Source organism: Zeugodacus cucurbitae, chromosome 4 (genome assembly GCF_028554725.1).
Source record: "Zeugodacus cucurbitae isolate PBARC_wt_2022May chromosome 4, idZeuCucr1.2, whole genome shotgun sequence".
Taxonomy (NCBI): Eukaryota; Metazoa; Arthropoda; class Insecta; order Diptera; family Tephritidae; genus Zeugodacus; species Zeugodacus cucurbitae.
The window spans coordinates 256,914-270,234 of NC_071669.1; the positions used below are offsets into that span (position 1 = coordinate 256,914).

Sequence of the window (13,321 nt, forward strand, 5' to 3'; positions counted from 1 at the left end):
TTTCAAAGTTACCTTTTTTGCAGAAAATATATTTGAAACTAACTTTCACATTTATAATCGTTTTTCGTAATTTGCTTAATTTAATTGTTATTTTATAACTCATATTTTTTGTTTTGTTGTATTATTCGTTACCAAATTGTAGTTGCATCTTGCTTTGTCTTCGTCTTTGGTTTTACTTAAATACGTTCATGAAAGTGAATTGGCCAGTGTCTACCGCTTCGATAGGTTTACATTACTCGAAAATGATATTATATGTATCTGTACATGTAATTTTTAATTAGGACATAAAGAATTAAGTGCTAAATTTAACTTATTGTGGAAGACTAAATATTAGGCTGTCTCATATGTACACTTTGCACACACGCAATTACAAAGCATTTAAATTTTCGAGGTGAATTATGATTTGAGCTAATCTTATTGCGAAATCTCAAATTTGAATAGTATTAATTTAAAGCTCCAGTTCTTAGAACTGCTGTCAAATCAAGTATGCATATCTAATTAACTAATAGAGAAATTGATGTTTAATGGACAGATATGTTTCGGTGTTAATTTTTATATTTCACTATGGATAGAAAAGGGAAAGAGGAGATACTGTGATATACTTTAATTTTGACAACATTCAGCAAAAAGAATCCGTTACAGGAACTATGAATTTACTTTTGAAGTCTGTATTTATTTACTTTTATCCAAGGTAGCTTTATACCAGGTGACACGCATCGAAATTTATTTTAGTTATTCAAGTTAGTCAATGCTAAAATCTAGAACAAATTTTATGTGTATGTATATATAAATTGTAAAAGTCTAAACGCAAATGGTAAAACAAAATGTATAAAGGTATATTCTTCATAATGACACTAAGCCATGAATTTGTCTTGCTTTTGCCTCTCAGTAAATGTCTACATATGTAATATGTATATATCTTTCTAAAACTGTGCAAATTTTTTCTGTACATAGCCAAATGTCCAATTACTATTCTGCTTTGTATCCACAGTTTTGTCATTTTTTACTTTTTGTATCATACGATACAATATTAATTCCTGTTCAAATTTCAAACTTCTGTGCTATGTGTTTGAATGCGTACTTTTTTTACACTATTACTACGGTGCATAGGCGGCGAGCTTCCCGATCCAGAAAATCCAGGGTTCGGAATGCCTAACGCAGGGTCACGAGGTGGACGTGGTTTCTTTAAACTGGAGCGAAGGGGAGAACGTGTTAATGATTCCACTGTTGAGCCGTTTGATACGCTAGTCATTGTAGTGGACATAGATGCCACACTTCCACCATTTCGTATATTGCTATAAGGCCTGCCAGATGCATCAGTTACCGAAACGCCTAAAGTGTATTCAAATAAGTTTTTCGATCTTACAAAATAATTTTAATAATAAGTTTTACCGTTCCTTGAACGTGACTCTTTGTAACCAGGATTGTTATATGTCGTGGCGCTGGCTGCTGAAGAAGTATCCACAATCATTGTGGGGTCTCCACCCATCCGACGTGAGAAAAGTACATCGTAAAGAGCAGCAAGAAAAAGTCCAATGGTTAATACGATAACTACAATCTATAAAGAATTATTATAGAATTCATTGCTTTGATTATAATAGTAATGAGTGTATGAGTTCCAATTACATAACAGTTATTTATTACACTTTCTAAATAGTCATCATTGAAATGGGAAATGTATTCATAAATAATAGATTTGGCGCTTTCGCTTGTCTGCTCTCCTGCCGTATCTAGTCAATAATGATTCAAATGTAAAATTATATGGGAATAATGATGTATTAGCAGGGCTGCAAACCGAACCGCCCCTTTTTACGTGATCTGAACCGTGTCAAAAGCACCGCGCCGTTTTTATTTAAAAATGCGAAACCCGAAACGAAAACTACTCAAAGTAAATAGTTCGGTTCGGTTCAAAATTAAAATCCCCAATAATCATAAATAAGTAAGTAATTTGTAATACATAAAACTAAACGAGTTAAATATAGAGTTATGTATAACAAAATAACAAAACGATCAGTACAATGAGACAAGCCAAAATCCGGATATCTGTCTGGCTGCCCTTGCAAGCGATAACTTCAGTAAAACTTGATATCTTAATGAAACTTGATATTACAGATGTGCGATATCAGACTATTAGAATTGCCGTAGTTTGCAGTTAAGCTAGCATACGAATATTTCCAAATAATCGAAAACATCTGATACAGCTATTCGTATAAAGTCGTTTTGCTTACTTCCTATGTAATGTCTGTTAAATTCCTTCACTTCGTTTAACTTCACAGCATTTGAAGAGATATCAAAGTAAAACTTGTACCCTTTAGTAGTGCTAATAAGCAATCACATTTGTCAAAAAAATACGTAATCGGTTCATAAGTTCAAAATTTTGACGATTTTGCAACGAAAATTTAGCATAACAATTCATTCACATCATTGAGATGTCGTACTGAAACTAGGTAGGCAGTAAGTAGTATGTACTAATATGTTTGAAGATATTGACAAAATTGCTTACCTGCAAATAAAAAGATATGCCTCGAGAAATTTTGAAGCCATATTTTTCTGAATCATCGATTTGCAGAGCGAACATTACAGTTGCGATAGTAGCCAACAAGCCTGAAGAAAATAGTTTGCTAATGAAAAATAGTAAGCAAAAAATAAAATGTTTATATTCACATGCAATCAGCGCCAATATCATCTTAAAAATAACCAATGTATTGTAAGGCATTACAACTTTCTCACGGGAAGATATCATCGCTATTTGTATTACCGATAGAACACAGAAAATACCAAGAGCTGCCGAACTTAAAATGGTTAATAGACCACTTATGTTTACGACCGCTAAAAGGAAAGATTCAATTACATGTTTTTTTTAACTACTAACATGTCTAACTACTTACTGGATAGTCGAAATTTCGAAACATCATTACCACATTTTTCCCGGTTATATGTTAGCTGTTTGCAAACTTTGAAGAGACCAAAATATCCTCGATCGAAATCGTAGCCCCCTGAAAATTTGTTAATAAATATGATAATTGAGATAATATTAAAAAATAACTGTAAACAGTTACCCGTTGGACTATCATAGTAACCCCAAATAGGTATTCCTATAGCAGCTGAGGCTAATGCAAAACACAGAAATCCTAAGCAAGTTACCCCAGCAGCGTAGAGAACACTCCGTGATTTTGCCATCTTTTGGATATCTGCATAGTATGTGTATTTTTATATAAACCAAATTTGTATGTTGAAAGATTCCTATACGCTTACTGGTCGCTGCTAAATATATATCTACCTAAAAAGGTTAAGAAAAAATATGAATACGATGCATTAAAAAATCTACTTAATATATTGAGATAAATCCCCTTTGATTCTTTTTAATTTTTTTAGTTAAACGAGCCACTGACTACCGAGAAATTATTAACATAAAATGGGACAACCTAACCATATTTAATTAACGATATTAATTCTTGTTTTGATTAAATCAAAGTTTCTTATAACGTATTTAGTTCATTAGCTGGTATCTTTTATTTTTTAATTCAATATACTTTTTCTTATTATGACCTTTCTACGAAACTCTGAAATCATTTTTGGTTTAATACGACAGAAGTGCTACCGATCAATTTTATGATAATTTTTTATTAATAGACTCAGAAATATATCGTACCCCATCGGAAGGGAGCCGAATTTCATTTACAATTCCAAAACTATGATCGAACTTAGGTCCCATGGACCTAGCACAACGGCAACAAACATGGTTAATATATTGTATTGACTTTTATATAACTACTGTACAGTAATTTTCCACATATGAAACGTCAAAAAATATGCGATAATTTTACTGTTCGTCATTGTTGTGTCTCACGCAACATTTCGTTTTAGGATTTACCATGACAACATGAAAGAATGAAATCCACATATTGTACACAGCGTCTATTTTATATACAAACATGTCATATGTGTATGTGTTTAATGTAATATAAGCACGTGATTTAATGGATTAATTCTTAATGTAAATATTCGTTTTCAAAGAATATTAAAGTGAAAGTAAAATATCGTTAAAAAGAAAAAATGGAAAATTTTGGACTTGTACGATATTTGAGGAAAGTGCAATGATATTAGTTCCAAATGTTATACCTCTAAATTTGGAGATTGCTTAAGGAAAATAGATATAGCTATAAATTGTTATAACTTTTATATTCAGATATCGGCAATTATATATACAACTTATATGTTATATAATTGGCGAGACTTTAAATGGGACATACCTAAGAGTTTGGGTGGCGTCACTATAAAATGTTAAAGTTTTTTTTTTTCACTAAGTCTCAGTTTGAACACACATATATTGTGCACGATTAAATAATGATCTAAAATATACTGAATACTAGAAATGTAGAATCGAGGTTTAAAAATCACCTATGAAATTAAAATAATATTTTGAAATTTAACGGCAATTAATCTTCATCAGCGACTGAATCATGTCGTTATTTTACTTAGCTAAGTTGTGTTCGGATTTAAATATTTGTATACTATTAAATGATTTATCAAAAAACTTTGTTTATATCAAAGTTTTAAACCTGAATATTTCATTATTTTCTTCATTAAATAAAAAATTTGGTAAATTTAGATATTCCACGGTAAGAACGAAAAGTTAGAAAAAAAGTGGGAAATCTTAAGAAATCAATGCGCTCTCTCTGTTTGTTCGAAAAGAGTTTAAAATACTTGTTTTATCCCATCCCTTGACAATTTTCTCAGTGATATCATAGATAAAACTACAATTTTATATGTATGTCTGTATGCACTACGTATAAACTAGCTAGAGAATCAGAATTACTTTCATACATTTGCATATGCACGTTTGCGTGAATCGAGTTATCGTCAAAAGCATGTGCATATTTCATCGTATGCATATGTTCATATGCATGTATGTATAAATGATATGTTATGTATGTATATAATTATTTTTTATAATGCCTTTCCCAAAACATGTTTCCATTCAAGTTTGTTCCTCCATAAATTCTCTTTGAAGTCAAAAGCTTGGCTCTAAAATCGTACGTTCAGAGAAGGGATACGAGAGAAAATTCCGAGATAAATTACTCTTTGATCTTCAATTAGTATCTAGATAACAATATACTTAGATATTCGATATTTTCAGTTAAAATATATGGATAAAATGAAGGAAAAGAAGGCGTTGCTTATATTGAATATACATTAATATGTGAGCATCTATTTATGTTTAAGTTTTATGATAATCTATTAGTTTGCCTTAGATAAATATGAATGTGTAGGAATGCATTCCAAATTGTGTTCCAGTTAAACTGGAATATGCGACAAATGCGATCTACGAACTCACTAAACCATATAAAACTTACCCGATCACTAAAACATTCCAGTATACAGCGATGGGCAGCTTTAGTTTATAGAGTTTTACCATAATTTCTTCGACCACAATTTCGCTAATGAGCTTCTTCTTATATTTTTTACTATTTTTTTTGGTATTGAATCGTTCAATACTCGAGTAACGCAATCAACAAACAATTTTCATTTATTTCGCTAGAGAATCGAATAAAGATTATTATTTATTATAATTATTTAAAAAGCTGTACATATTTTTTTCTACACTATTGAGTTATTCTGTTACATTAAACTAGATACATTTTGAATCTTTAACTTGCGTTGGTGTTTATCTACAAGCCACGTATTATTCTCACTTAATGCAATAAATCTTCTTATAATTTTACGCGATACTTAAAACGTTTTCGCATGAATTTAATATGCATATGTACGTGTGCATGGATATGTATACGATACTAATGTCGCTTTTATGTATTTCAATACATTTTAAAGCCATCTTAATTCACTTTTTCATTTTTACCGTATATAAATTTACAACACACCTTATTACCAAACAAAATGCAACTAAATGGTGCCTATAATTTTCAAAAGTTTCTTCGGTGTTATTTACATACAAGTTTCATATGTACAATGTAATTTCTCTGCTGTTATATAGAAACGAAACGAGAATAGGCCACAACAACAACATACCTGTTTATTCTTAAAGTTTAGAAATGTGGTATACAATTATTTCACCACATGGGGAATTGGAATCCAACTAAAAGCTCATTATACAAATTCTATAGAAATGCATATTTCATATGAGTAATGGATTAGAGTTAAATCATATTCTTTCATATATCATTTTATATCAATTACATTGTTTTGACATTATTATTGTTTATTATGTAAACTTTTTTGAACAGTCCCATTTCCCATTCACTTAAATTTTTCTATGTATATATGTATAAGCGAAACAATGTTTTGAAGTAATCGTATTGTGTATGAACTGCTTAAGTCGTTTAAAAAAGTATGGATCTAATAAATATAATAACTATTGAAAGCTTTTGTCGAAGGTATAAAAGCTTGGACAGCTGTTTGTTGGCATTCAGTAAATTATCCACACCGGTAGTTTTCCATTGTGATTCAGGTTAGTAATATTTCCCATTAATGCCAAGAATTTGTTTTTAAAAACTGATAATCTTTCAGGATATCCTTGTAATTTGTTAATAATTCATTAAAAACCATAATGTCGGTTCCTGATGTGGTTCTAAATAATGGGAAAAAGATTCCCATCCTCGGTCTAGGCACATGGGGTGTAAGTATAATAAAAATATATATATATATATATATATATGTGCAATAATAGTTTGATAAACCTATTGTGAATATAAATATTTAGCCGTCTTCTTGTGAAAATTATATGATATTGTATAAGTAAATTATATGAGCATACATATGTATATTGTATAAGGCAATATATGTCATTCTAAATGTAGTGTGGTCTTAAATTTAAATACGCAAAAGCAAAGCACGAAATGTTCCCTGTAGCTCAATTAAGAAATTCTACAATGGCTTATTGCATATTAAACTCGTTTAAGTTATACTGATCCATGTATTGTGTTTTAAATAGAATTTGTATTACTTTGATGACATTAACCATTAATGAAGGACATTTTTAATTATGTTATTTAAACAATTTGGCCGTTTAGAAAAATTAAAAATTGAATTTAGTAGGAAATTTACTAATTACTTGTAGATAGGGTAATATTAACCTACATATTTAATAATGTTTAATGTGTTTCGTTAACAATTTTAAGAACTTTAGTATTAGATCGTTAAAATAATTATTGGTCATGAACATATATAAAATAGTTAGATAATATTATAAAAAACTGATAGCATTAAGTGCTCCAATATCGCACGATCTTTAACAATATTCAAGCGTTGCCTCAATTAGAGCACAAAGGCGAAATATGTTGATAAATGAACTTAACACGCGGAGGAAGAATGTCGATTGATAAGAGTATGTTAATACATACATATGTAAATATGTATACTAACATATTCATATGAATAAAATATTCAATACTTACTATATCCAGTACTAGCAAATTATTACTAGTCTTTACAAACTGATATTTTTATCTTTATTTCTTTGCACATATTAATAATAAAGTAGTTTCATTAAATTTCTGTGTAGGCAAAATATAGGAACGTTCTTGAAAAGTGTACATACAAGTACATATGTACTCTAAAAATAAATGTATTTCAAAAATACTAATCACTTAGAAATGAAACGACTTCAAAGTCGTTTGCAAATTATATCAATTACCACTTTGTAGTCGATACATAAAAATACATTTAATCTTTTTGACAAGTATAATGAAGCAGTAAGAACTTCCTTTATTATCTATTTTGTGTGAGTTTTGCCGTATATTTTCTTAGCTTGTGTAACATTTTTCATTACTATACTAACCAACATACATATATCACATTTTACACCTTACATTTTTACATGTGCATATGTATGTATGTATACAGAAATATTTTATGAGGTTTTTACTTTTACACAGAGTCCTAAGGGAGAAGTTGTTCAAGCCGTTAAAGATGCTATTGATGTTGGTTATCGCCACATTGATTGTGCACATGTGTACCAAAATGAGGATGAAGTCGGAGAGGGCATAGAAGCTAAAATATCTGAAGGTGTAGTGAAACGGTGAGTAATTTTTACAAAAATTGTCTCTAATTTTCAAAATTATTTCCATATTTTAGTGAGGAATTGTTTGTTACCAGCAAATTATGGAATACTTTCCATAGCCCAGAATTAGTACGCGGAGCCTTAGAAACTACTTTGAAGAATTTGCGATTGGATTACCTTGACTTGTACTTGATTCATTGGCCAATGGGTTATAAAGAGGGCGGACCATTGTTCCCAAATGATGATCTTGGCAAAGTGCAATATTCTGATGTAGATTATGTAGACACATGGAAAGCAATGGAAAAACTTGTAGAGGCTGGTCTTGTTAAGTCCATTGGTGTATCTAATTTCAACAAACGTCAAATTGAACGTGTGCTTGAGGTTGCAACTATTGCTCCCGTTACAAATCAAATTGAATGTCATCCTTATTTGACTCAAGAAAAACTAATTGGATTTTGCAAATCGAAGAACATAGCTGTTACTGCATATAGTCCTTTGGGTTCCCCCAACAGGCCATGGGCGAAACCAGATGATCCCGTTTTGTTAGAGGATGCTAAAGTAAGTGTTTATTTAAAATTGAGAAATTATAACGTGTGTATATATATCTGTATATATGTATAAACATTATAATTCCACTTTGTTTAATCGCTGTGAATTCCTAAACTACTACACCTATTTTAATGAAATTTTGCACACTTTGTGCAGTTTGATTTAACTTCTCAAATATTAGATCCAATGTCCTTTCATTTGCTCAAGTTAGAACTTAAGTTAAAACCTAGATACATTAATAAAACTTGGTACAATTATGTATCCATCCTAGATACATTAATAAAACTAGGTACAATTATGTATCCATCCTAGATATCTTAATAAAACTTGGTACAAGTATGTATCCATTGACCCTACGCGAGGGATGCATATGGGTAAAATCGGACCACTGCAACGCTCACAAAGTGTCATAAATTGAAAATCTTAAACGGTGTTACAACTAAGCCCAAATCAGGCTCCAAAACCCAATATTTTATACAGAGGATCAAAGTAGGTAGCTGAAAATTTATCTTAAAGTGGACGTTACTTATAAAAATACCGTAACTCGTTAACGAGAAATGTCAGAAGCATTAAATTTCACACAAAATATGCGTGAAATCTGTACATTGGGCGTCACGCGTCAAATATTATTTTGACGTTTTTGTGTTAGAATAAGCGACCGCAACAACGCATGTTTCCCATATAACACAATTTTAATTTCTGTTTACGTGATTTGAATCCATCTCAATTATGCAACGGTACTCGTTTGCTCATCAAAAAATCAAAGGAAATGTTCTTGAAAAACATTTGACTGGAATGGTCAAATGAGAAGATGCCGCACATTCCAATAATACCGCATGAATCTATAATATCCTTCAGAATAAAAAGTTAATTATAATATAATTTAACGTATAGCTTAGCTACAACAGCGCATGGCTCGATATATAGTAATATATATTAATTAACATTTTTTTCAGATTGTTAGTATCGCTAATAAGTATGGCAAAACTCCGGCACAAATTCTTATACGCTATCAAGTGCAACGTGGAAACATTGTTATCCCAAAGTCTGTAACTAAAAGTCGTATTGCATCTAACTTCGATGTGTTCAATTTTGAATTAAACGCAGATGATATTGCCACAATTAATGGTTTTAATTGTAACGGACGTTTCGTACCTCTTGATAAGTAAGTATTTAATTTAAACTAGAACCAAATTGAATTTATAATTATTAAATAATGGTTTATTTCACTTTCAATTTTGAAAATAGCGTTGCTGACCATCAGCTTTACCCGTTTACAGATGAATTCTAAATTTGTAAAGTTGCAAAGATGTGAAATTTGTTAATTTATTCAAAATCTACGTCAGCTATCGGTTCTCATATCTTCATGACTATGTTATGTTATTTTACTTTGCAATTTTTTTTCAATTTGAAAAACAATCAATATGTTAGCAGTAAGTTCATTGCATACAATAACTTTAATTATTTGTTATTAATGCTTTACTCGCTATTTATACCTAATGGCTTAATAATTATTCAAGATTTTCTGGTTCATTTGGTACCAAATATTATATACCGCTTTTGTCGCACTAATTTTCCCCTTTCCGCTTGTTATAACAACTTTTAAATAACGTTGTAATTCATATTTAAATTCAAAAATATTATTTAATCCTGTTTTTATTTTCAGCCATCTATCACATCCGCACCATCCGTTTGCTAACGATGAGTTCTAGTTTGTTAAACTCATTCCAGTTAAATTGTGTTTATGTAACTGTAATTTTTCACCAATGTAGAAATACATATACATATACATATATTATTGTATTTAGCGCTGCACTGAATAAATAAACACATGAATTTACAAACTTCACCTGGTATATATTTAATTTCCAACATTGGACTTTTTTTAACTCAAAACATTTAAATCTGATTTGTCCTTCGATAGTACTGAATGTTCTATAAATGTGTTGAGCTAGACTGGATTTATTTGTATGGTTTCTTCAATTTTACGATATTAATTTTTTGTTTTAAAGTCTAAATCTAATAATAAATATGTTTTATTTTTTGCATATATTTTAACATTATAATTATTGCGCGAACATAATATTTGAACTAGTTTTAGAACAATATCATTTTACTGTTGGTCGTTTCAATTAAAAGCACTGATTTCGAATGGTGCTAGAAATTAAAATTTTAGCGTATATTAAATAACAGCCATTCATATCTATGCACCAACCGATCTCAGTTCTTTCAACTTGAATTTTATACACATTATTGAAATACACCTGATGTCCTTGCTAATATTTATTTATTTTCTCTTTGTTAAAAGTGTAAATTTTGTTGATTCCCGGTATTTGCCTTCCTGCGAATGTGATTGTACTACGTCAACTGTTGGAAGAAGGTTGAAAGTCTCAGTTTAAATGTCTGAAACTAGTTACAGATGAGATGCGGTCAACAATGGCATATGTAAGAAAACGAATCAAGTACGTTCATGGCATTTTATGCTACGTTTGTTATGCTTTGATTGGAAGCATATTCAGTTACTCCAAGTCTTAACAATTGCATCTTAACTATTTAACTTATAAATACATGTACCTACACATGTACGCGTGAAGTTAACCTCAATATATCATATCGTGCACATACATACATTTCCTTTATTATCTTTACTATATAAACAACATACTTATATCCTTGAATGCACATATACTATGTGTTAAAGGTAACTAATACCTAGCTGCTACTTACGACTGTTCCACTTCTTTTATGTGATTTTTTCACTTCACCGTCAATGGGCAGACAGACAGCACAAATAGTAGGTTTTGCTGAAGAATATAGCTTTTAAAACTGGTTACACAATTGTAATTTATGTGTTCGCCTAAGTTTTTCCGCTGTAGGTAATTTAAATCAAGCGTGGTCCTCATGCATTAGAATACTTTCCTATCAAATTTCACATTTGACTTTTTATGGTAAAAGTGATGAGCAATGTGAGAGGGAAGAAATACGTCTTCATATTATATCAAATGACTATTACTCAGAGAAAATATAATATGAAATTTATGTAAAATATTTAATTAATAGAGAAACTTCGGGACTATACAGACGCATCTGTAGACAAAAAAAGAAAGAGGCCGAAATGCGTGAGTACGAAGAGCTTGAGAAGCTGGCAGACAGAGGGAATGCTCGAAAATTTTATGAAAAAATGAAGCGACTTAACGAAGGTTTCAAGACCGGAGCATCCTCATGTAGAGACCAAGGTGGTAATCTGGTAACCGATGTCCAGGGCATACTGGGATTATGGAGGGAACACTTCTCCGACCTGCTGAATGGCAGTGAGAGTACAACACCAGGAGATGGCGAACCCGATCCCCCAATCGATGACGATGGAACAGATGTTCCATTACCCGACCATGAAGAAATTCGAATAGCAATTACCCGCTTGAAGAACAACAAAGCAGCGGGGGCCGATAGATTACCGGCAGAACTATTCAAATACGGCGGCGAAGAACTGATAAGGTGCATGCATCAGCTTCTTTGCAAAATATGGTCGGAAGAAAGCATGCAACCAACTGATTGGACCTTATCAGTGTGGCTTTAGACCTGGAAAATCGACAACTGACCAGATATTCACCATGCGCCAAATCTTGGAGAAGACCCGTGAAAAGAGGATCGACACACACAACCTTTTTGTCGATTTTAAAGCTGCTTTCGACAGCACGAAAAGGAGCTGCCTTTACGCCGCGATGTCTGAATTTGGTATCCCCGCAAAACTAATACGGCTGTGTAAATTGACGTTGAGCAACACCAAAAGCTCCGTCATGATTGGGAAGGACCTCTCCGAGCCGTTCGATACCAAACGAGGTTTCAGACAAGGTGACTCACTATCGTGCGACTTCTTTAACCTGATGCTGGAAAAAATTGTAAGAGCTGCAGAGCTAAACCGAGAAGGTACAATCTTCTACAAGAGTGTACAGCTCCTGGCGTACGCCGATGATATTAATATCATCGGAAGCAACAACCGCGCCGTTTGTTCTGCTTTTTCCCGCATGGATAAGGAGGCGAAGCGAATGGGTCTGGAGGTGAATGAGGACAAGACGAAATATCTCCTATCATCAAGCAAACAGTCGGCGCATTCGCGTCTTGGCTCCCACGTCACTGTTGACAGTCATAACTTCGAAGTCGTAGATAATTTCGTATACCTGGGAACCAGCATCAACAACACGAACAATGTCAGCCTCGAAATCCAGCGCAGAATAACTCTTGCCAACAGGTGCTACTTTGGACTGAGTAGGCAATTGAACAGTAAAGTCCTCTCTCGACGAACCAAAATCAAGCTCTACAAGTCGCTTATCATTCCCTTCCTGCTTTACGGTGCAGAAACTTGGACGATGTCAACATCAGATGAGACGACACTAGGAGTTTTCGAGAGGAAAATTTTGCGCAAGATTTATGGTCCTCAGAACATTGGCAACGGCGAATACCGCAGACGATGGTACGATGAGCTGTACGAGTTATACGACGACATTGACATAGTTCAGCGAATAAAAAGACAGCGGCTACGCTGGCTAGGTCATGTTGTCCGAATGGACGAAAACACTCCAGCCCTGAAAGTGTTCGATGCAGTACCCGCCGGAGGAAGCCGAGGAAGGGGAAGGCCTCCACTCAGTTGGAGGGACCAGGTGGAGAGCGACCTGGTTACACTTGGGATCTCCAACTGGCGCCGAACTGCGAAGGAGAGAGAGAGGTGGCGCACTATCGTCGATTCGGCTATAA

At 32.6% G+C, this 13,321-nt stretch overlaps 2 protein-coding genes across 9 annotated transcripts; one reads left to right on the forward strand and one right to left on the reverse strand.

The window, feature by feature from the left end:
* Positions 1-634: 634 nt before the first annotated feature.
* LOC105210161 (uncharacterized) lies at positions 635-6,010 on the reverse strand. Of its 7 annotated transcripts, XM_054229345.1 has the most exons (9): positions 5,861-5,922; positions 5,358-5,538; positions 3,256-3,280; positions 3,060-3,191; positions 2,889-2,996; positions 2,665-2,829; positions 2,504-2,604; positions 1,393-1,558; positions 635-1,332 (listed from the first exon to the last, which is right to left on the reverse strand). In XM_054229345.1, exons 4-9 carry the CDS (start codon positions 3,178-3,180, stop codon positions 1,049-1,051), a joined length of 945 nt encoding a protein of 314 aa, XP_054085320.1. In that variant the 5' UTR covers positions 3,181-3,191; positions 3,256-3,280; positions 5,358-5,538; positions 5,861-5,922; the 3' UTR covers positions 635-1,048. The 7 variants fall into 7 exon arrangements, with proteins under 7 accessions (XP_054085320.1, XP_011181236.1, XP_011179662.1 ...); XM_011182934.3 differs by having other exon boundaries at positions 3,060-3,280; positions 5,883-6,010; XM_011181360.3 differs by having other exon boundaries at positions 3,060-3,280; positions 5,861-5,921.
* Positions 6,011-6,324: 314 nt separating this feature from the next.
* On the forward strand, positions 6,325-10,418 carry LOC105209120 (aldo-keto reductase family 1 member B1). 2 transcript variants are annotated; one of them, XR_851609.3, is made up of 7 exons: positions 6,325-6,469; positions 6,529-6,637; positions 7,896-8,038; positions 8,095-8,578; positions 9,526-9,734; positions 9,818-10,002; positions 10,236-10,418. XR_851609.3 is itself a non-coding variant. In XM_011179740.3 (6 exons), the coding sequence occupies exons 2-6, from the start codon at positions 6,569-6,571 to the stop codon at positions 10,279-10,281; spliced, it is 951 nt and encodes a 316-aa protein (XP_011178042.1). In that variant the 5' UTR covers positions 6,325-6,469; positions 6,529-6,568; the 3' UTR covers positions 10,282-10,418. The 2 variants fall into 2 exon arrangements, 1 of the variants encoding a protein (XP_011178042.1); XM_011179740.3 differs by lacking the exon at positions 9,818-10,002.
* Positions 10,419-13,321: the final 2,903 nt, after the last annotated feature.

Coding starts and splice junctions, on each gene's coding strand:
- LOC105209120 (XM_011179740.3), top strand. CDS start 6,569: ATGTCGGTTCCTGATGTGGTTCTAAATAATGGGAAAAAGATTCCCATC. Junction 8,039..8,094: donor TCTGAAGGTGTAGTGAAACG/GTGAGTAATTTT, acceptor TCCATATTTTAG/TGAGGAATTGTTTGTTACCA. Junction 8,579..9,525: donor TTTTGTTAGAGGATGCTAAA/GTAAGTGTTTAT, acceptor CATTTTTTTCAG/ATTGTTAGTATCGCTAATAA.
- LOC105210161 (XM_011182934.3), bottom strand. CDS start 3,180: ATGGCAAAATCACGGAGTGTTCTCTACGCTGCTGGGGTAACTTGCTTA. Junction 2,997..3,059: donor TTACTATGATAGTCCAACGG/GTAACTGTTTAC, acceptor ACAAATTTTCAG/GGGGCTACGATTTCGATCGA. Junction 2,830..2,888: donor TTCGAAATTTCGACTATCCA/GTAAGTAGTTAG, acceptor CTTTCCTTTTAG/CGGTCGTAAACATAAGTGGT.